General features: G+C 46.9%; 1 protein-coding gene across 2 annotated transcripts in view; it reads right to left on the bottom strand.

The window, feature by feature from the left end:
• LOC140386014 (uncharacterized) overlaps positions 1-21,963 on the bottom strand; it is a 275,014-nt gene that overhangs the window by 21,898 nt on the left and 231,153 nt on the right. For both annotated transcript variants that reach the window (XM_072468629.1, XM_072468630.1), the window contains exon 3: positions 19,042-19,194. In XM_072468629.1, coding sequence (XP_072324730.1) covers positions 19,042-19,194 — 153 coding nt within the window. The remainder of the gene's footprint in view (positions 1-19,041; positions 19,195-21,963) is intronic.

Raw genomic sequence — 21,963 nt, 5'->3', positions numbered from 1 at the left:
TTCCCTACCTGCATTAGCCCTTCCAAAATGCATTACCTCACATTTGTCCAGGTTAAACTCCATCTGCCATCTCTCCGCCCAAGTCTCCAGACAATCTAAATCCTGCTGTATCCTCAGACAGTCCTCATCGCTATCCGCAATTCCACCAACCTTTGTGTCGTCTGCAAACTTACTAATCAGACCAGTTACATTTTCCTCCAAATCATTTATATATACTACAAAGAGCAAAGGTCCCAGCACTGATCCCTGTGGAACACCACTGGTCACAGCCCTCCAATTAGAAAAGCATCCCTCCATTGCTACCCTCTGCCTTCTATGGCCTAGCCAGTTCTGTATCCACCTTGCCAGTTCACCCCTGATCCCGTGTGACTTCACCTTTTGTACTAGTCTACCATGAGGGACCTTGTCAAAGGCCTTACTGAAGTCCATATAGACAACATCTACTGCCCTACCTGCATCAATCATCTTAGTGACCTCCTCGAAAAACTCTATCAAGTTAGTGAGACACGACCTCCCCTTCACAAAACCGTGCTGCCTCTCACTAATGACATACAGTATGTACAGTCTTATCCAACTTCAACATCTGACACATCCATGACCTCGAATGATATTGTTGATGGTACCTCTTCAACGTCAACACCTTATCAGCTACAAGATGCCATCCAACATCACCATCACAAACATCGAAAAAAGAAAGGGACTCCAAATCAGACAACAAAGTGATTTGACCACTTCTTGGTTCTGTGGCACAGGGACGTTGATGGTGTTCATAACCAAGAGAGACATTTAACCATGATGATTGATGGTTTTTGGACTCATACGAATGACTTGGACTTATTGTTTAATCACTGTTCCCATGACTTATATATACCTTACCTTATCAACCTGTTCTTTGTCCAATTTTCTTAAAGTGTACAGAAAATATGAACATATAAAAAAGGGGGATGTGGTGATGTGCATCAATGTAAATGCATGCAGGCTAGCTAGACATTAGAGGGAGCACCAGTGACATCACACACACACACTCAACTAATAGGTCAGGTAGATAGGACACGACCAATGTACATTCACGATACACACAGAGGTGACACGACCACAGGGGGGCATTACACCAACCCATATATAAAGGACACCACACACATGATCTGCCTCTTGCCAGTGGAGACAGTCAGTGAGAACAGACACAGTGTTGATTCAATATTACACCCACCACGTGGATTACAGTAACTGGTTAGTCAATCTGGGTAGCTATAGTAGGATTAGCAGTAGTGTCGAACCCGAGTAATAGAAATGTAAATAGTTTAATAAACGTGTTGAAGTTATCTCCCCGTCTGAACCTTCCTTTGTCAAGTGCACCACAAGGAAGCCGCTTATGTTACACCTACAACATAACAAATCATGGAGAACATGCAGACTCTGCACAGACAGTAACCCAAACCGGGAATTGAACCTGGGACCTTGGAGCTGCGAAGCACCTGTGCTAACCACTGTGCTCCCCGCCACCTCTACTTATATTTCAGATTTCCAGTAGTATTTTGCTTTTGTGTTACCACAGTGAAAGTTTACTTTATATCTTTGTTGGAAGCCCATTGTCAGAAATAAAAAGCACTTACACCTGAGGAACAATAGGTTGCTATCATAATATTAACCATTATACCCAGTCTCATTAAGGCTTATGTCAAACTCTGGTGAACCAGGAATGAAACAAACATCAATTCCACCCCATCATATCATCAGCAACCTGAGGCCCGAGAGCTTTTAACTACCGGGTTGTAAACACATACTCCAGTTACTAGCGGCTGACTGGTGGGCAGGAATAAAATGTTAAATCAGATGGCAGTCAACGTGTCTCTGCTACTCAAGTACATTAAACGGAGGTCATTTCTGTGATGGAGTATGGGATTGCAGAAGCCTAAACTTTCCTTACTTGGCTGCTCTCCCAAGAAAAACATAACTCTTCAGCGTCCCTTCTGGCCACTGGTGTTTTTCTTTGTGGGAAAACCAGAACAGCTCCTTTGCTCAGGTCACAGGTTAAAATCGCAGTTACGCCCCAGTGTCATCATTGAACCACAATCTGCATTTTTAAAGCAGGACCCCGTTCATTTCAAGCAGCTGGCTTGTGCCTGCTTTGCAGAACAGATTCAAATTGCAGATTGCGGAAATGGAGTGGGGGCATCTGCAGGTCCTTCTGCCTCCCCATTAACATTGTATGCTGCTATTACCCTGGAGTTACCATCTCTCTTTCTGGACTTACCTGTAGACTTGTACTGGTGTCCAAAGCTCGCTTGATTTGTGCCAGTAAGACCCAAGCCAACTTTAGGATGGTCCTTGTAACCATCTTCTGGCAGTTATTGTGCATCTCCAAGCCACACACTATCCTGACCTAGAAATATGTCACCATTTCTTCACTGTTGCTGGGTCAAAATCCTGGAACTCCCTCCCAGGCAGCACTGTGGGTGTACCTACACATCTGGAACTGCAGGGGTTAAAGACGGCAGCTCTCCCACCATTCTTCCAAGGCAACTCGGGATGGGCAATAAATTCTGGCCTAGCCAGCAACGTGCACACCCGTCATGAATATAAAAAACAAAAAATGTCAGCCCCGTTAAGCTGCACTGCTAAAAGCTATAAATCCTGCATAATTTGGGTTCTGAAGTTGCAGTCATTAAGATTCAGTTTAATTCGTTTAACAAAAAGTGGACGGAACAAATAACAAAATTACCTTCATATTATCTCATTGTTGTTGTTGGGACATTGATGGCCAAATTTGCTGCCGCGCTTCCCCACATTACAACAGCAGTTTATTATCTGTGAAGTGTTGCGGGTAGTTTGGAGATTGTGAAGGGTGCTAATAATATAAATGCGAGTTGTTTTCTGTATCTGCCTTTCAGTTTTTTACAATCATTTGCAGTTTGTTCAATTGTGATTCATGGAGAAATAAATATGAAATAGTGATAAATATACAACCGGATACTGGGAGATATAAAGACAAAAATTTACTCCAGCATTCCTCATTTGCAAAGCACAATTTTAATATATAATTTGACCCGGGTCTCTCATTTTCTAAGAGCACAGTGAGTAATATTTGCAAATGTATTTTGCAGTGTCTACAATTTTACTCAGAACTTCCTAAAAGCTTCGCTCTAACCAGTGTAATTGGATTTTAAAGCACAATTTCACATTCAATAAGAGATGCAGTATCCAATTAGGTTGATGTATAAAACAGTTGAATGCAAATCATTTACTTTATGTTGACTGATATTGAAAGTATCGAAGAAGAAATGGGATGGATCCTACTTTAACACACCGAGTCTAAATTACAGTGCATTACTTTGCAGATCATTTACAATTAACTGTTAACAGCAACATTTTGAATTTTAATTCTTCCTAATTTATGATAATGGAAATGGAACCTTTATGTTACAAACATTTGTTATGATCTTAAAAGCATGATATACAAAGCATTATGCTAAATTCTTTAAAAACAAACTGCAGCTATTGGAATCATAAAATTATGAACATCTGCAGCACAAAGCAGGCTGTTTGCTCCTTCATTTCTGCATCAACTTTATGTCAAGGTAATCTAAAAGAATGTAAATTGACCTACTCCCAATCCAATGCATTGTATTATTCGTCACTTTATTCACAGAATTTTCCCTGCAATGATATAATAGTGTCTGCTTTAGCTACCACCTGTAATAAATTCTTGCTCACGATGCTTTTTGCTGCATTGTCTTATTTTTTGCCACAAATTGCCCAAACCTGTACGAACAGCACAAAGAAATGTGGAATTTTAACATAGAGGGCAGAATTATCTGTTTGAGAAACTAAGGGCGCAATTATTGGAAATGTTCCGAAGTGTCATTTGTGATGGGTTTTGCTGGGAGTTTCCCGTTGGCACTGCCGGCGAGTTTCCCACTGCTATCAAACACATTAGTCACTTTTTGGGGCCCTGAGGCGTTTCCCACCGGTTTAGCCCACACTTCGGGCAGGATTTACAAGCTGTTCATGCCGGTGGGACATTCTGGTCCCACAGCAACGCATAGGTTTCCGGGTGACGAGGGGTGCGGTCACTGGGAAATCCCGTTGACAACGGTGTGACCAGTAAATCCCGTTGGCGGGCCGCCTCTGCCGCCAGAAAACACGCGGCGGAGTGGTCGGAAATCCAACCCCTAGAATTATTTTCATCACTGGGGTGCTGAATCCTTTGGCCAAACTGGTTCCTCAGAGATCGGGCTGTCATTTTGAAAGGGCACCTTGATCTCTAAGTGAGCTTGAGGGTCCCCCACACCCCTCACACATGGACAATATCACCTCCCACACACATGGGCACCACCCCACACACCCCAAGTGAGGACACCCCATTATGGTGTCCCTGAGAGCTCGCCTTGTCTGGCTCTCCCACCACCTTCCAGGACCCCACCCTCCACCCCCCTCAATCTCCCAGAGGTCCCTCCTTACCTGCCCTGCACCCCTCCCACCCTTCATACCCCACCCACCCTCCGTTCATGGGCATGTCTCCTCCTCCCCTCAGGCCCTGACCCTTGGCAGTACCACCCTGGTACCTGGGAACTATTTGAAAAGAGCAGAGAATCACAGAGGTGAGGAGCATAGAATCCCTACAGTGCAGAAGGAGGCCATTTGGCCCATCTGGTCTGCACCGGCCGTCTCCCCTACCCTAACCCTGTAACTCCACCCAACCTACACATCACTGGACACTAAGGGGCAATTTAGTATGGCCAATCCACCTAACCTGAACATCTTTGGACTGTGGGAGGAAACTGGAGCACCCAGATGAAACCCGTGCAGTTATGGGGAGAACGTCCAGGCTCCACACAGACAGTCACCCAAGGCTCCCTGGCACTTTGAGGCAGAATTACTCACCATTGTACCATCATGCTGCATACTGGGTCAGGTGCGGTACTGAATTGTAAATGCAGGCTAATGCCTGTTTTGCATGCCATCGCTGGTGCAGGGCACAAATCTTGTTGGCGCTACCAGCGAGGGACGTACAGCTTTCAGTTCAACATCGGGCGAGAACCTTGATTTTGTCCGAATGCCTGATCCTCCGCCGATTGAGTTTCCAGGACCGCGAGGCTGAGAATGAAGGTTAGAATTTCTGAATCTGTTTTATCGGTTTATAAAACATCGCCCTGGGCAGCACGATGGCGCAGTGGTTAGCACTGCTACCTCACGGCACCGAGGTTCCAGGTTCGATCCTGGCTCTGGGTCAGTGTCCGTGTGCAGTTTGCACAATCTCTCCGTGTTTGGGTGGGTTTCGCCCCACAACCCAAAGATGTGCAGGGCAGGTGGATTGGCCATGCTAAAATCACCCCTTAATTGGAAAAAATGAATTGGGTACTCTAAATTAAAAATATATATATATATAAAACATCGCCCAAGAATCAACCATGGCCACTAAACTCGCCAGAACAAATTAATCAACATTGAAAGTTTGTGCCTATTGTGGGTCATTAAGGAGGCTCTTAAAATTAAGCGGAGTTGATTTTGGGAACAAGGACATTACTCGGCATAATTTAAAAGCTCAAATGTGTCTTACAAAGAAAGTACACCAATAAAGTGGGTGCCATTCTCTTCTCCCACCGGAGCTGAGTTGCACCTGATTTTTGCTCCCGCTGGGAATTAATAGCACCCTTTGTAAGCAGGACCGAGAGTCCTACATGGTGTGTTGCCTGCCCAGTGCCATCTGAGGAACATCTCTAACCAGCTTTATAGAACAAGAGGTCATAGTCTTTCTATAAGGGGTAGCAAGTTGCTCTTTCATCCCCAGGTGAACCACAGGGCTCTGTGGGCACTGACGAGGAGGGGGTACTGGGTGCCAACCCGGAGCCACAATATGGAATGGTGACGGCGGCCACCAGCTCCCCCGAGACATAACCCCTGACTTTGGCGCATCTCGGAGGCAGAACAGGGTGGTATGGCGGGGCATGTGCCACCGGCAAGTTTGCCAGGGCCCAGTGACTCCAGAGAATGCCTGTCAAGGGCATCGAAGACTACGGGATGTGGTAGGTAAAAGGCTGCCTCCACCTCTGATGTGCATCCTGGGGACACAGCTGGGCGTAGTGGTAGAGCACGGAAGGCTAAGCAGATTGAGGATCACTGAGAGGGCACTGGAGGGTAAGGGGTCAAGGGGGGTAAGAGTGCTATGAGGGTGGAAAGGGTGGGGAATATGTGGCGCCACCATCGAGGGACAAGGGCAGTTGGGGGTCATATATGTACAGCATTAAAAAATGTTGCACTTGAGAAATATGTCGCCTCTGGCACTTTCTTCCCCAATGCGGGCCAATCATCAATCCGCTTTCCCAAGCCTCTGGGCATGGAGGTCCTGGATGTCTCCCCTACCTCAGCTACCCAGGCACACCATGTGCAGTGATGGGTGTGAGCGAGCACTCAGCAGACAGGCAGGAGTCAGACTATGACATAGATTGAGGAGCACCAGCGCTGAGCTCACAGCAGGTTATGTTCACCCCCCTTGCCCTGGACAGTGACCCGCTTACAGTGGCCACACAGTCTCATCACCCTGGAGTGATGTTACATAGACCCTGGGAGGGTGGAACAGGGTGAGTGGGGGAGGGGGGAAATGGCGGGAAGTGGGATGGGAAAGGGGAATGGGGAAATGGGAGAAGGGGGAGGAAAGAGAGGGAGGGGAGAGGATGGCGGGTGAGACCGTGTCCTATGTGAAGCGGTCGAGGTTGAGGGCCTCCCTGGCTCTCCAGGCTTGTCGGACCCTCACCGCTTCCACTTGTCCTCCATCCTCGGGTTGGTTCTGCGGGTCCATCCCGGGCTCATTCTCAAGCTCTTCCTGGTCCACCGCCTCATTGTCCTCCTCTTTGGAGGTGGCTACATATTCCTCCATCTCCAGCAGGTTGTCACGCTGCTGTGCCAGGTTGTGGTGGGCACAGCAAACCACGACAAAGCGGGTGACCCTCTGGGGGGCATACTGCATTGCACCACCAGAGTGGTTGAGGCAATGGAACCGCAGTTTGAGGAGTCCGATGCACCGCTCAATGACTACGCTGATGGCCTCATGGGCCTCATTGTATTGGGTCTCTGCATTGGTCACCGGCCTCTGCACCGGGGTCTTGAGCCAGGTCCTCAGCGGGTACACCTTATCACCCAAGAGCCAACCTGCCATCCTGGCGTGGTGCTCAAAAAGGCTTGGGATGTCCGACTGCCCCAGGATGTAGCTGAGAATGGGAAATAAGAACGTGCAGGTGACAGAGGTGTTAATGAGGGATCATTTTGGGACCATGTGCAGATCCGCAAGAGATGGGTGAGATCCTAAATGAATATCTCTCATGGCGGGAAGGGGGATGTGAAAGGGGAACGGGGAAATGGGGGAAGGGGGAGGAAATTAGGCCGGTCGGGGGTGTAGCATTTGGTCAGGAACTGTGATTCTCAGGCCAATCGCCAAACTCGATTTTGGCATCAGTGACCGGAGAATCCAGCCCCATGTCTCACAAATTTGATTGAGTTTCTTGAACCAAGAAGGTAGATGAGGGCAGTTCAGGGAGGTTGTAGAGTGCTGTTTTTCAAACTGGGGGCCTGTAGTGTGCCTCAGGGATCAGCGCTGGGTCCAATTTTATTTGTTATTTATATTAATGGTTTGGATGAGAATTTAGCAGGCATGGTTAGTAAGTTTGCAGATGATACCAAGATTGGTGGCGTAGTGGGCAGGGAAGAAGGTTATCTAGGATTGCAACGGGATCTTGATCAATTGGGCTCGTGGGCTGATGAATGACAGATGGAGTTTAATTTAGGTAAATGTGAGGTGATGCATTTTGGTAGATCGAATAGGGACAGGACCTACTCAGTTAATGGTAGGGTGTTGGGGGACAGTTACAGAACAAAAAGAGATCTAGGAGTACAGATTCAGAGCTCCTTGAAAGTGGAGTCACGGGTGGACAGAATAGTGAAGAAGGCATTTGGCATGCTTAGTTTCATTGGTCAGAACATTGAATACAGGAGTTGGGATGTCTTGTTGAAATTGTACAAGACATTAATAAGGCCACATTTGGAATACTGTGTATAGCTCTGGTCACCCTATTATAGAAAGGATATTATTAAACTAGAAAGAGTGTAGAAAAGATTTACCGGGACTTGATTGAGTTATAAGGAGAGGCTGGATAAACTGGGACTCTTTTCCCTGTAGCTTTTGAGGCTTAGGGGTGATCTTGTAGAGGTCTATAAATTAATGAGAGCCGTAGATATAGATAGTCAACATCTTTTCTCAAAGGTTGGGGAGTCTAAAACTAGAGGGCATAGGTTTAAGGTGAGAAGGGAGAGATACACCTGCCATGATGGATGCAGACTGCACCAGCTTGTGCTGGGAGGTGTCTGCTTGGGCATCAAGGTATTGTAACACCAGTGGGACTGAGAGTGATTGATTGAGTCTATTGAAGATTGCTGTGTGGTGCTCTTGCGAGGACCATTCAATATCGTGGTAGAGGAGCTGATGAAGTGCTTCAGCAACCTCGCTATAACAAGGAATAACTTAGAAAGATTATGTGTCACACCAAGAAAGCACTGAAAAGCATGCTTATCCATGTGGATGGCCATCTTTCCTATAGCCCTTATCTCGTCTGGATCGGGCTTTATATCTTTGCCTGTGAGTAAGGAATCTAATTGACCCTGAATCTGCATTTTGTAGGGTTAAGCTTCAGCTGCATGGTCCTGATTCTGTTGAGGAGAAGCCAAGGCATGCATTATGTTCTTGCATAGCACAACCCCAAGCCAGGATGGCGCCGATGATGGTTTTGCAAGGTTGGCCTGTAAAGAGTTGTTCAATGCAGCGCTGGACGACCTCGATGCCAGTGGAGATCGCATAGAGCATACAAAGAAAACAATATCTGCCTACCAGAGTCATGAATGTGGTAAGTTTCTTTCTTTTTTTACATTTATTCCAATTAAGGGACAATTTAGCATGTCCAATCAACCTACCCTGCACATCTTTGGGTTGTGGGGGTGCGACCCACACAGACATAGAGAGAATGTGCAAACTCCACACGGACAGTGAACCGGGGCCAGGATTGAACGCGGGTCCCCAGCGCTATGAGGAATGTGGTGAGTTTCAAGTGTTCTTCATCTTGCACGATATGCCAAAACCCCCATTTTGCATCCAGAATGCTGAAAATCTTAGCATTTGGCATGTCTGCTATCAACTGTTCCACTGTGTTTACCTCTTCATTCACCTGAGGAAGGAGCAGCGCTCCGAAAGCTAGTGACATCGAAACAAACCTGTTGGAATTTAACCTGGTGTTGTAAGACTCCTTACTGTGCTCACCCCAGTCCAAGGCCGGCATCTCCACATCACTGTGTTTATAGGGTGATGAGGTCTGAGCAGCACCTTTTTCATGTGCACTGTGTCAACGCTTTCCTTTTTTAAAATAAATTTAGAGTACCCAATTTTTTTTTTTCCAATTAAGGGGCAATTTAGCGTGGCCAATCCACCTAACCTGCACATCTTTGGGTTGTGGGGGTGAAACCCACGCAGACATGGGGAGAGTGTGCAAACTCCACACGGACAGTGACCCAGGGCCGGGATTCGAACCCGGGTCCTCAGCGCCGCAGTCCCAATGCTAACCATTGCACCACATGCCTCCCCGTGTCAACGCTTTCCTGACCATGCCATCTTTTTTTCCTGTGGCCATCATTGCTGAAAACCATTCTGTGACCTCATCTATCAGAGTTATGACATGAAGAGCTGTCATCAAAAGCAGCTCATTAACTACTTTCTGCTTCATGGTTACTGGTAATCTTCTTGGAGCACAGATTGTTGGTGGTACCGAATTATTTGGTCTCAAATAATATATAACTGGTAGCTTATCAGTGGTATTACAGTTGGGGTCTGGTGCTGTAAAACATACAGCTTTGGACCAAGTTTAATGAGCCCCAGTGTAATGCTGTCTCAAAGACCCAGTAGTGGCCTTACATTCTGGTTAACTATATGAAACTTGAAAGTGCTCTGTGTGCAGTGGCGAGTGGCCGCACCTTCATTGCGGTGGTTTGACCACCATAAGCCACAAGGTCCACCTGAGTATTGGGGTCCGGTGCTGCGTATGGTCAAGTTCCCGTCACATTCGGCTGGGCATGTTGCTCCAATGTCAATCTTTACCTTCAGTCTTGTGTTGCAGCAAATCATGCTGAGGGTGGTGAAGGCCTCACCCTTCTCTGTGGCAGTGTCAACACTCTCACAACAGAGTGTTATTGGTGGCTCAGAGCTCTCACTGCTTTGGCTGAGCTCCACCTTGCTGATGTTCCTACCCTTGGCGAACTGACCTACAGCAGAATGGCTGGTGGCAGAGAAATGCTGCTTTGGTTTCGATCTGCAGCGTCTTGTGAAATGATTCCACTTGCCACATTTATTGCAGTGTTTACCATACATGAAACATGCTGTTCGGTTCTGAGGTTCATGGCCACTGCAGTTGGGGTAGGCCTCGCCTTGCATCAGGAAAATTTCTGATTCCCGTCTAAAGTCTCTGCTGCTCTTTTCTGACTGTTCGTTAACGTGTAAATGTTAACGGCTGTTTGTAGTGTTAAATCTTTCTCTCACAGCAGCTTCTTACAGGCACGATCACTGTGAACCCTGCAGACGATTTCCAGAGTAAGGTTGTCAATGTTGATAGAAGATGGAGCCTCTACGTTCTGGCCCATAACGTTGGTTTCCCTGATGCTGTCTGTCAGTCCAAACTCCTTGCAGGCCCAGGAGACCTAAGTTACAATCTGCTGCAAGTGAACTTCAACATGGGATGTCAGAACAGCGAGATCAGCAAACATCACCTCACATGCCAAGACATTATGCACTTTAGTACTCACTGAAAGTGTACAATAGCAACATGCAGAATAATAATGCTTAAGAGAGTTGGCACAGCCTCTTTTTCCCCAATGTTCCACTGTAACTGAAGACACTCTGCATGTTCACGTGGAAAGAAGAAGTGGTGCCCAAGAGTACGGTAGAGCATCCAATTTTCCTTAGCAGTTTGAAGAGTCTGCCTATGTGAGTGTGATCAAAGACCGTGTTAGATTATGAAGGCAATTTAGAATGGTCTGTGCTGCTCACAACACTTCTCCTGTGACTACCAAAGTGAGAAAATCCTGTCAGCTGTCGATCCGCCAATCTCTAAGCTGCACCGAGACACAAGCTATTATGTTACGGGGGCCGGTTTAGCTCGGCTGGCAGGACAGACGGTTTGTGATGCAGAGCTATACCAGCAGTGCGGGTTCCATTGCTGTACCGGTTGAAGTTATCCATGAAGGCCTCGCCTTCTAAACCTTATGCCTTGTCTGAGCTGTGGCGATTCTCTGGTTAAATCACCCCCAGTCAGCTCTCTCTCTCTCAAAAAGGAGGGGAGCAGCCTATGATCCTCTGGGACTTTGGTGACTTTCATTTTGACCCAGCAGTGCATCTTGATCCAAGCCTCAAAGGGAAAATGACTGCATCAGCACAAAATCTTTTTATTCCCCACAACAGCCACTGTAACTGTCAGCTCGAATGAGTTTGCCACATTTAGTACTAACTCATTCCAGATCTTGTAATTTTGTAATTTGGACTCATGATCACTGGCAGGAGAGGTGATCAGGTTCAGTAACTTGAGCTATTTTTCTGCATGTGTCTGGCCCGGCAGTGTTGAGATTAAAAAAAACAGCATCTTTTCAACTCAGTCAAATTCTTTGACTTTTAAGCTCCCACTATCTGTTGTTCTCGCTTTTTTTCCATCTGCCATAGATTTCATCTTCTGGTACATAACTCTCACTTTGTGAATTCTTTCCAGTTCTAATACTTTATCACACATCTCATTGTACCATCTGTTTTGAGCCCGTCTGTGTGCATTCTTAATTTCCTTTTCAATATCGTCACAATCTGATGTTTTTCTTTTCTTTTGCCTTTCTGCTATCATTGCGGGTATCTCATCTATCATCCACCCTTTGTCTATTTTTCTTATCTGCTTTGGTGACATTTCTTGAAGCATGTCACGTACTCTCTCATGTTTTTCCAATTGCTTTCTATTCCGCATTCCAAGATCTCTACTTGTTCTGTTTCCTCAGTCCTGAGAATTGTTTTTTACTTTCAGAGTAAATCCCTCTTTGCTGTTCTCACTCTTCAACATATTAAGGTCTGTCACAAATCTTTTTCTTTTATGAAACTTTCTGTTTCATTTTTTTCCACAAGGAGACAATGATTTAGATGCACTCTGGATGGATAAGTGTTTTTTTCAGTCACAAATTCAATTGTTTCTGAATGACATAATTATGCTTGCGTACTTTTACGTTGCACATTTAAATAATAATTTACTGGATCCATCTGAAACATGTAACTGTGAATTTTTTTCTCATGAAAGGATCAAGAACTGGAGTTATGGCCGTCTAAAATGGCAGCCCGCAAAGAGTTGGCCAAGCTAGGACACAGACAGGCTGCAGTTTTCAAATATACAAATTGCAGCCCAGACTTTGGGCAGAAACTCACACCTGCAAAAGGCCATTTGGAGGTCTTCCCGGGACAATGGGCTCCAGGTAGAAACTGACAATAAGTGGCAGACTCAGCGATGCCTGCTTTCCTTATTTGGGAGGGCTTACGTGCCTTGGACACTCACGGCCATGTCCGACCGGGACCTGCCCAGCCATCAAGGTGTCGCCCCTAATTGTTCAGGATCGATTAGGGCTATGGATCCATTGGACCTTCACCTGGGACCGCCCAAAAGGGAGCGAAAGATAGTAAGATAAAAGGAACTGCGCAGGCCATCACTCGCGCTCTTCGACTGCAGCATGGCAGCTACTAACATCAGCCAAGTTCAAGGGCTCACGCCATCCACCAAAGAATGCCAACCAAACACAGACTACCTCCAATAACTACAGCCTCCGCCAGACTACTGGAACCAGTTAAGGCCTTATCTACTCTGTATTTGCCAGTCACCTAGAAGTTAAGTTAAGGTTGTTTAAGCGTGTTAGTTATAGTCCAATGTGCATGAACTTGTGATTAATTAAGTAAACAATCTTGGTGTGTGTGTCAAATAAACTATTATTGTATTGAACAACTTGTGTGATCATTTGTCCAATGATCACACGAGTTAAACACACTGTGGTTATAAAAGAGCAACAGTGTGAACAGGGTGAAAGTAATTGGCAAAAGAAGCAATAGCGCCATGAGGAAAAGTTTTTTTAACACAGAGAGGGCTGAGGCCTGGAGAGTGTGGTGAGGAAGGTTCAGTCAAGGCATTCAAAAGGGAATTAGTCTGTTACTGGAAAAGGCAGAATGTGCAGGGTTATGAGAGGTCAGTGGTAGGGGCAGATAAGATGGGCTGAAGGGCCTCCTCCTGTGCTGTAACAAGTCTGTACCTCTGTGAATAACCGCGCAGAGCAAAGATGGTGAGGGGCACAATGCCAGCTTCTCCCACGTCTGACAGAGGAGATGTTTCACCACACCATGGGCCAGCTGAGACTGTGCCGTAGCACCCACGACCACTGAGGGCATTGAGGATAGCCGTATATTCCTGTCTTATGTCTCAATTCCAAGCTGTCTGATATGATGAACAAACTGCTGATGGCGTGACCATGGACCTCTTGCCTTCCTCTCCAACCAGCGCCATTCACTCCACTAACTGCCCCCCCCCCCCCCCCCAACTATCACACCTCCAGCCCCTCTTCTCCACCCACTCCTGTCCCCGTCAGCCATCCTCTCCCTCACACTGATCTTCCCCTTCTGAGTTGCTGTTCTCAGGGTCCCAAAGGTTGCCAGCTACTCAGCCACAAGTATCCTGGGGAAAGGAAAGAGAGCAGTAGCACACATTAACAAAGAAACATTGTCACTTGAGGTGGCTCTAACAGCCACCAGATCAGATATGGGCACTGCACATATTTTCATAGTGTTGGAATCAGCACAGGGTGAATCATTCAGGCATGAGCTGCCTGCAGCCAGGCCGGACATAAATGATCCCCCACCGCACCCCCATCGCGTAAGCAGTACCCGCCTCCAGAAAATCCTGGAACCCACCAAAAACACCCCAGAGCACTTTGGAATAATTTACAATTGAAAAATTTCCCAAACTTTAACTTCGCTCACATTACGGTGCTTGGACCTTTAAATAATGCTTCTGCAGGACCCATCTTGCAACTTCATGCTTGCTTTTTCTCGGAGTAAATCTACCCCTTTGGATACTGTCGGGGGGGATAGCCTATCAGGGGAAAACAGCAGCAGCCAGAGCAGTGGCACCACGGCTGGCTCTGATGTTCAGAAGGGAGGGTCAAAGCGCAGAAGAGTAATAGTTATAGGGGACTCTATAGTCAGGGGCACAGATAGGCGCTTCTGTGGACGTGAAAGAGACTCCAGGATGGTATGTTGCCTCCCTGGTGCCAGGGTCCAGGATGTCTCCGAACGGGTAGAGGGAATCCTGAAGGGGGAGGGCAAACAGGCAGAGGTCGTTGTACATATTGGTACTAACGACATAGGCAGGAAGGGGCATGAGGTCCTGCAGCAGGAGTTCAGGGAGCTAGGCAGAAAGTTAAAAGACAGGACCTCGAGGGTTGTAATCTCGGGATTACTCCCTGTGCCACGTGCCAGTGAGGCTAGAAATAGGAAGATAGAGCAGACAAACACGTGGCTAAACAGCTGGTGTAGGAGGGAGGGTTTCTGTTATCTGGACCACTGGGAGCTCTTCCGGGGCAGGTGTGACCTGTATAAGATGGACGGGTTGCATCTAAACCGGAGAGGCATAAATATCCTGGCCGCGAGGTTTGCTAGTGTCACACGGGAGGGTTTAAACTAGTATGGCAGGGGGGTGGGCACGGGAGCAATAGGTCAGAAGGTGAGAGCATTGAGGGAGAACTAGGGAATAGGGACAGTGTGGCTCTGAGGCAGCGCAGACGGGGAGAAGTTGCTGAACACAGCGGGTCTGGTGGCCTGAAGTGCATATGTTTTAATGCAAGGAGCATTACGGGTAAGGCAGATGAACTTAGAGCTTGGATTACTACTTGGAACTATGATGTTGTTGCCATTACAGAGACCTGGTTGAGGGAAGGGCAGGATTGGCAGCTAAACGTTCCAGGATTTAGATGTTTCAGGCGGGATAGAGGGGGATGTAAAAGGGGAGGCGGAGTTGCGCTACTTGTTCAGGAGAGTATCACAGCTATACAGCGAGAGGACACCTCAGAGGGCAGTGAGGCTATATGGGTAGAGATCAGGAATAAGAAGGGTGCAGTCACAATGTTGGGGGTATACTACAGGCCTCCCAACAGCCAGCGGGAGATAGAGGAGCAGATAGGTAGACAGATTTTGGAAAAGAGTAAAAACAACAGGGTTGTGGTGATGGGAGACTTCAACTTCCCCAATATTGACTGGGACTCACTTAGTGCCAGGGGCTTAGACGGGGCAGAGTTTGTAAGGAGCATCCAGGAGGGCTTCTTAAAACAATATGTAAACAGTCCAACTAGGGAAGGGGCGGTACTGGACCTGGTATTGGGGAATGAGCCCGGCCAGGTGGTAGATGTTTCAGTAGGGGAGCATTTTGGTAACAGTGACCACAATTCAGTAAGTTTTAAAGTACTGGTGGACAAGGATAAGAGTGGTCCGAGGATGAATGTGCTAAATTGGGGGAAGGCTAATTATAACAATATTAGGCGGGAACTGAAGAACATAGATTGGGGGCGGATGTTTGAGGGCAAATCAACATCTGACATGTGGGAGGCTTTCAAGTGTCAGTTGAAAGGAATACAGGACAGGCATGTTCCTGTGAGGAAGAAAGATAAATACGGCAATTTTCGGGAACCTTGGATGACGAGTGATATTGTAGGCCTCGTCAAAAAGAAAAAGGAGGCATTTGTCAGGGCTAAAAGGCTGGGAACAGACGAAGCCTGTGTGGCATATAAGGAAAGTAGGAAGGAACTTAAGCAAGGAGTCAGGAGGGCTAGAAGGGGTCATGAAAAGTCATTGGCAAATAGGGTTAAGGAAAATCCCAAGGCTTTTTACACTTACATAAAAAGCAAGAGGGTAGCCAGGGAAAGGGTTGGCCCACTGAAGGATAGGCAAGGGAATCTATGTGTGGAGCCAGAGGAAATGGGCGAGGTACTAAATGAATACTTTGCATCAGTATTCACCAAAGAGAAGGAATTGGTAGATGTTGAGTCTGGAGAAGGGGGTGTAGATAGCCTGGGTCACATTGTGATCCAAAAAGACGAGGTGTTGGGTGTCTTAAAAAATATTAAGGTAGATAAGTCCCCAGGGCCGGATGGGATCTACCCCAGAATACTGAAGGAGGCTGGAGAGGAAATTGCTGAGGCCTTGACAGAAATCTTTGGATCCTCGCTGTCTTCAGGGGATGTCCCGGAGGACTGGAGAATAGCCAATGTTGTTCCTCTGTTTAAGAAGGGTGGCAGGGATAATCCCGGGAACTACAGGCCGGTGAGCCTTACTTCAGTGGTAGGGAAATTACTGGAGAGAATTCTTCGAGACAGGATCTACTCCCATTTGGAAGCAAATGGACGTATTAGTGAGAGGCAGCACGGTTTTGTGAAGGGGAGGTCGTGTCTCACTAACTTGATAGAGTTTTTCGAGGAGGCCACTAAGATGATTGATGCAGGTAGGGCAGTAGATGTTGTCTATATGGACTTCAGTAAGGCCTTTGACAAGGTCCCTCATGGTAGACTAGTACAAAAGGTGAAGTCACACGGGATCAGGGGTGAACTGGCAAGGTGGATACAGAACTGGCTAGGCCATAGAAGGCAGAGGGTAGCAATGGAGGGATGCTTTTCTAATTGGAGGGCTGTGACCAGTGGTGTTCCACAGGGATCAGTGCTGGGACCTTTGCTCTTTGTAGTATATATAAATGATTTGGAGGAAAATGTAACTGGTCTGATTAGTAAGTTTGCAGACGACACAAAGGTTGGTGGAATTGCGGATAGCGATGAGGACTGTCTGAGGATACAGCAGGATTTAGATTGTCTGGAGACTTGGGCGGAGAGATGGCAGATGGAGTTTAACCTGGACAAATGTGAGGTAATGCATTTTGGAAGGGCTAATGCAGGTAGGGAATATACAGTGAATGGTAGAACCCTCAAGAGTATTGAAAGTCAAAGAGATCTAGGAGTACAGGTCCACAGATCACTGAAAGGGGCCACACAGGTGGAGAAGGTAGTCAAGAAGGCATACGGCATGCTTGCCTTCATTGGCCGGGGCATTGAGTATAAGAATTGGCAAGTCATGTTGCAGCTGTATAGAACCTTAGTTAGGCCACACTTGGAGTATAGTGTTCAATTCTGGTCGCCACACTACCAGAAGGATGTGGAGGCTTTAGAGAGGGTGCAGAAGAGATTTACCAGAATGTTGCCTGGTATGGAGGGCATAAGCTATGAGGAGCGATTGAATAAACTCGGTTTGTTCTCACTGGAACGAAGGAGGTTGAGGGGCGACCTGATAGAGGTATACAAAATTATGAGGGGCATAGACAGAGTGGATAGTCAGAGGCTTTTCCCCAGGGTAGAGGGGTCAATTACTAGGGGGCATAGGTTTAAGGTGAGAGGGGCAAAGTTTAGAGTAGATGTACGAGGCAAGTTTTTTACGCAGAGGGTAGTGGGTGCCTGGAACTCACTACCGGAGGAGGTAGTGGAGGCAGGGACGATAGGGACATTTAAGGGGCATCTTGACAAATATATGAATAGGATGGGAATAGAAGGATACGGACCCAGGAAGTGTAGAAGATTGTAGTTTAGTCGGGCAGTATGGTCGGCACGGGCTTGGAGGGCCGAAGGGCCTGTTCCTGTGCTGTACATTTCTTTGTTCTTTGTTCTTTGTTCTTTGTACAGACACATCCTAGACATTCATTACACAAATTTGGGATTCTGGCATTACATTAGCCACTTGGGCCGAGTGAAATTAGAAGAGCATCAGATGAGGGGCGTGATTCTCCGTAGCCCAGTGCCGAAACCGGAAACGAGATCGGGCGGAGAATGGCTTCTGATGCTGGAATAGGGGCAGGCGCTGGTTTGAGGCTGGTTAGCGATGCTTCGCCCCCTCCAAATTGGCGCCACCCAATGCTCCGCCTCCAATGTGCCACGTTCCCGACGGCACGGGCCGCGTGTGGTCCCAGCAGTCTGGAACCTGGCATGCTGACTGTGCACAGTGTCCAGCGCCACCACACTCAACCGAGATCCGTGCCGCTGGCCAGGGGCTTCTGCTAGGGCTGGGTGGACTGGTGGGGGCTGGCCAGAGGGTGGCTGTGGGGTGCTACTTGGTCCAGCATGGCCGGCGCCATGTTTCCCTGTGTGATGGCTGGGGGTGTGGGGGTGCCTTCTGACTCTGCAGCCCCTGTGGCTGCCTTCAAACTAAGTAGGCATCTGGCATGCTTGTCTTCATCAGCCGGGGCATTGAGTACAAGAGTTGGAAAATCATGTTGCAGCTGCATAAAACCTGGTTCGGCTACATTTGGAATATTGCATGCAGTTCTGGTCACCACATTATCAGAAGGACTTGGAAGCTTTGGAGAGAGTGGAAAGAAGGTTCACCAGGATTTTGCCTGATCTCGAGGGTGTTGGCTATGCGAGGTTGAATAAAATAGGATTGTTTTCACTGGAAAGTCAGAGGCTGATGGGAGAACTGATAGAGGTCTACACAATTATGAGAGGCATAGACAGGGTGGATAGTCAGAGACTTTTCCCCAGGGGTAGCAGTGTCAACTACAAGGGGGCACAGGTTCAAGGTGGGAGGGAGGGGGAACGTTTAAGGGCGATGTGCAGGGTAAGCTTTTCACACAGAGAGTGGTGGTTGCCTGGAACACGCTCCCAGAGGATGTAGTGGAAGCCGGGCCAACTACGCATGCGCAGACCCCGCGGCGCTGGGTTCACGCAGGAATCGGCAGCTGGAGCGGCGTGGGCCGCTCCAGAGCCCTGCTACCCCACTGTGGCCCGAAAAAACACTCCCGTTTTTACGCGAGCGTCGGCACATAGCCGCCCGATGGGAGAATCCCCTAGATTTCTGGTAAAGGTAGGCTTTGAATCACATTTGCTGTATTTTTTATTATTTATTTATTTTCTTACCTTCATATTTCTTTGTATTTGCCCTTGCAATGTTTCTGTAGCCAAATCGAAGGCAAAAGATGAACGAGTGCTCATCTGTGATTGCCCCCGAACACTCAAATCTGCCCAGCAAGGCAAACCATTAGCCTCCAAGTAGTTCCTTATCTTTTGCACCTGGTAAATTGTAAATTAAATATTAATTGACATTCATTTATCCTCTAATTGATGCAAACAGAGAAAGTAAGACATCTCATAAAATCAATTCAGTCATGTTAAAAGTATGATGACAAGTAATTTGTTGTGGACGATGTGCCTTTTGATGTATACAAAAGAGAGCATTTCTATTAATTTATAACACGATTGCCTTAGACCCCAATGCGTTCTTACGTATCGTTACTATAATTTATTAATACAAATTGATAAATATTTTGTGTTGATCCTTCAGAGTTTTAGTAATCTGCAATACTGTTGTTGCTCGGTACTGTCTCCGTGGTTCGTTTGAGTCCTGCAACAAGCATTCTGAAATTTACGAGGGCTAAACTTCTGTTTTGTATTGAGCAATGGTATTGAAGACTAAGCTGAAACACTGCTTCAGTAGAATAAGCATTAATTTTTGTTGAATTATGGTGCTATATTTCCAAAAGATTATGTGCAACATAAACTGAACAAAAAGGTATCAACAGTATTTAATTAGATACATTTTAAAAACATGAAAACTGATAAACTCAAGCAAAATTGCAATATAAAGTATTTTTACAGCATTACTATTAAAACACAAGTACATCTACAAGGAACAATGAACTTTTTTTAGAAGCTGTTTGACCTAAAATAATTACACAAAGACAGTAAAAAGAGCAATTTTCCCATATCTAACCAGGGATCACCAAACCAGCATTTGTAATTCATGGATTTATGGTTGACATGCTTGAAAATCTTTTTCAATGGAGCAGAACACAGAATTTTAATGATGCACTGAATTACAGGACATAAAATAATAACAGGCGGGTTCTAGAACAGACAGACAGTCTTCTCTGTCAGTTTCCTCCTTTCAAGGAAAGATGAAAATTAACCCCTCCATGGAATGGATCACATAAGTAAAATATGATTTACGATTACTTACAATGCCCTTTCCTATATTCAATTATGTGTAGTGAATGAATATCCAAGGCAGAACTAGGAACATTTTCATAAGTGACGACCTGAAGAGCGCAAATTAAAGGAAACATTTCTAAGTGTGATTTTGGACCCGTTTGGCGGGTGTTTCTCGGCGGCCGCGTTGGTAAGATCGCGGACCATATTTAACGGCACTTAGTGCTGGAAATGAGCCCCACGAGCTTCTCACCAATACCGGTTGTCTCGCTCTCTGATTCGCCAGACTTGCGCTTCAGCGCCTCGCCGCTAACAAGGAGGAAGCTGCTTTTAAACGCTCCCTCACCACTCACTCCCAGTCAACGCACAAGCATGGCAGCACACAGACCTGCACCTTGCTTTGGCAATGCCGACCTGGCTAGGTCTCTCGACACTGTCGATGTTAGGCAGGACATCCTGTTTCCTGAGGGGCTCAGAGGACAAGCTGCAAGGAGTCCAATAGGATCTGTGAGGCAGTGACAGCGGCTGTCAGTATGGGCATCATGACCAGGAGGCCCACCATACCATGTTGGAAAAAGACCAACAACCACACCTAACCATCGGTTTTGCCTGCCACCCCTCAAAATTCTGAACTTCCCCACCCCACAAATCACTGACTGACACTTCGTACCCTCTCCACATCCAACCTTCATTCTTGCTCCTCTACTGGCACTCACCAGCACAACCTCACTATGCCCAGTGCAGCACCCACACATGCCAACTGCTATGGACCCCCCCACCCCCCACCCCCCAGGTCCACAACGCCCTATCTTTTTCCCAGCAGGAGAATATAGCATTAAGAAGCAGGAAAGGGCCAAGATGGGTGGTGGGGTGTCAGACATCAGAGTCCTCACCACCTATGAGGAGTGGGCCCTGGCAATTGCTTGGTTGACTGAGGAGAGAGCAGTTACCGACAGCAAGGTTGGTCTGCACCGCAAAGGTGATGATCCACTGTCTCTTCACCCAGATGACCTGTCTCAAGTGAGTTTTTCATGTCAGACAAAATAAACATTCCCTCTCACTGACCGCACGTTCATTGACGTGAGCAGCATGGTAGCACAGTGGTTAGCACAGTTGTTTCACAGCTCCAGGGTCACAGGTTCAATTCCCGGTTTGGGTCACTGTCTGTGCGGAGTCTACACGTTCTCCCCGTGTCTGCGTGGGTTTCCTCTGGGTGCTCCGGTTTCATCCCATAGTCCAAAAAATGTGCAGGTTAGGTGGATTAGCGATGCCAAATTGCCGTTCGTGTCCAAAAAGGTTAGGTGGTGTTACTGGGTTAGGGGGATAGGTTGAAGTGTGGGCTTAAATGGGGTGCTCTTTCCAAGGGCCGGTGCAGACTCAATGGGCCGAAAGGCCTACTTCTGCACTGTAAATTCTATTACTCGCAGGATCTTCATCTGACGGGGCCAGGCCATCCAAAGTCATTTCCCACTCCCCACCCACCCCCTCCTCCACCACCCAATAGACCACCTCGTAGGACAGCTTCAAAGAGACCAGCATCGAGGAATCACAGCTATCACCCCTACCTTCGACCATCGCAGAGACATACACTTTGGTGGATGACATTAGTTTCCCCTTATCTCTCGCTCATAGAAAAGGTCTATGAATGAATAGACAAGCACTGTTTATTTGTTTAAGAACTCATTTTGTTCCATTCACACAAAATTAATTTGAAAGTCTTTTCCTGCGTGCCTTGAAATGTCCTTGAGACACTGAAACGGCCTTAAAAGTAGTTTTTATGAATGCTTCAATGATTCTCCGACGGCTAAAATTCTTCTCTCTAATCAGTCAAGGGGATCACATTCTTAAGGGAAT

This window comes from Scyliorhinus torazame, chromosome 11, assembly GCF_047496885.1.
Source record: "Scyliorhinus torazame isolate Kashiwa2021f chromosome 11, sScyTor2.1, whole genome shotgun sequence".
In the NCBI taxonomy this organism is placed as follows: domain Eukaryota; kingdom Metazoa; phylum Chordata; class Chondrichthyes; order Carcharhiniformes; family Scyliorhinidae; genus Scyliorhinus; species Scyliorhinus torazame.
The sequence above is the reverse complement of the archived record's forward strand: the minus strand, read 5'-3'. Positions and strand labels throughout refer to the sequence as shown.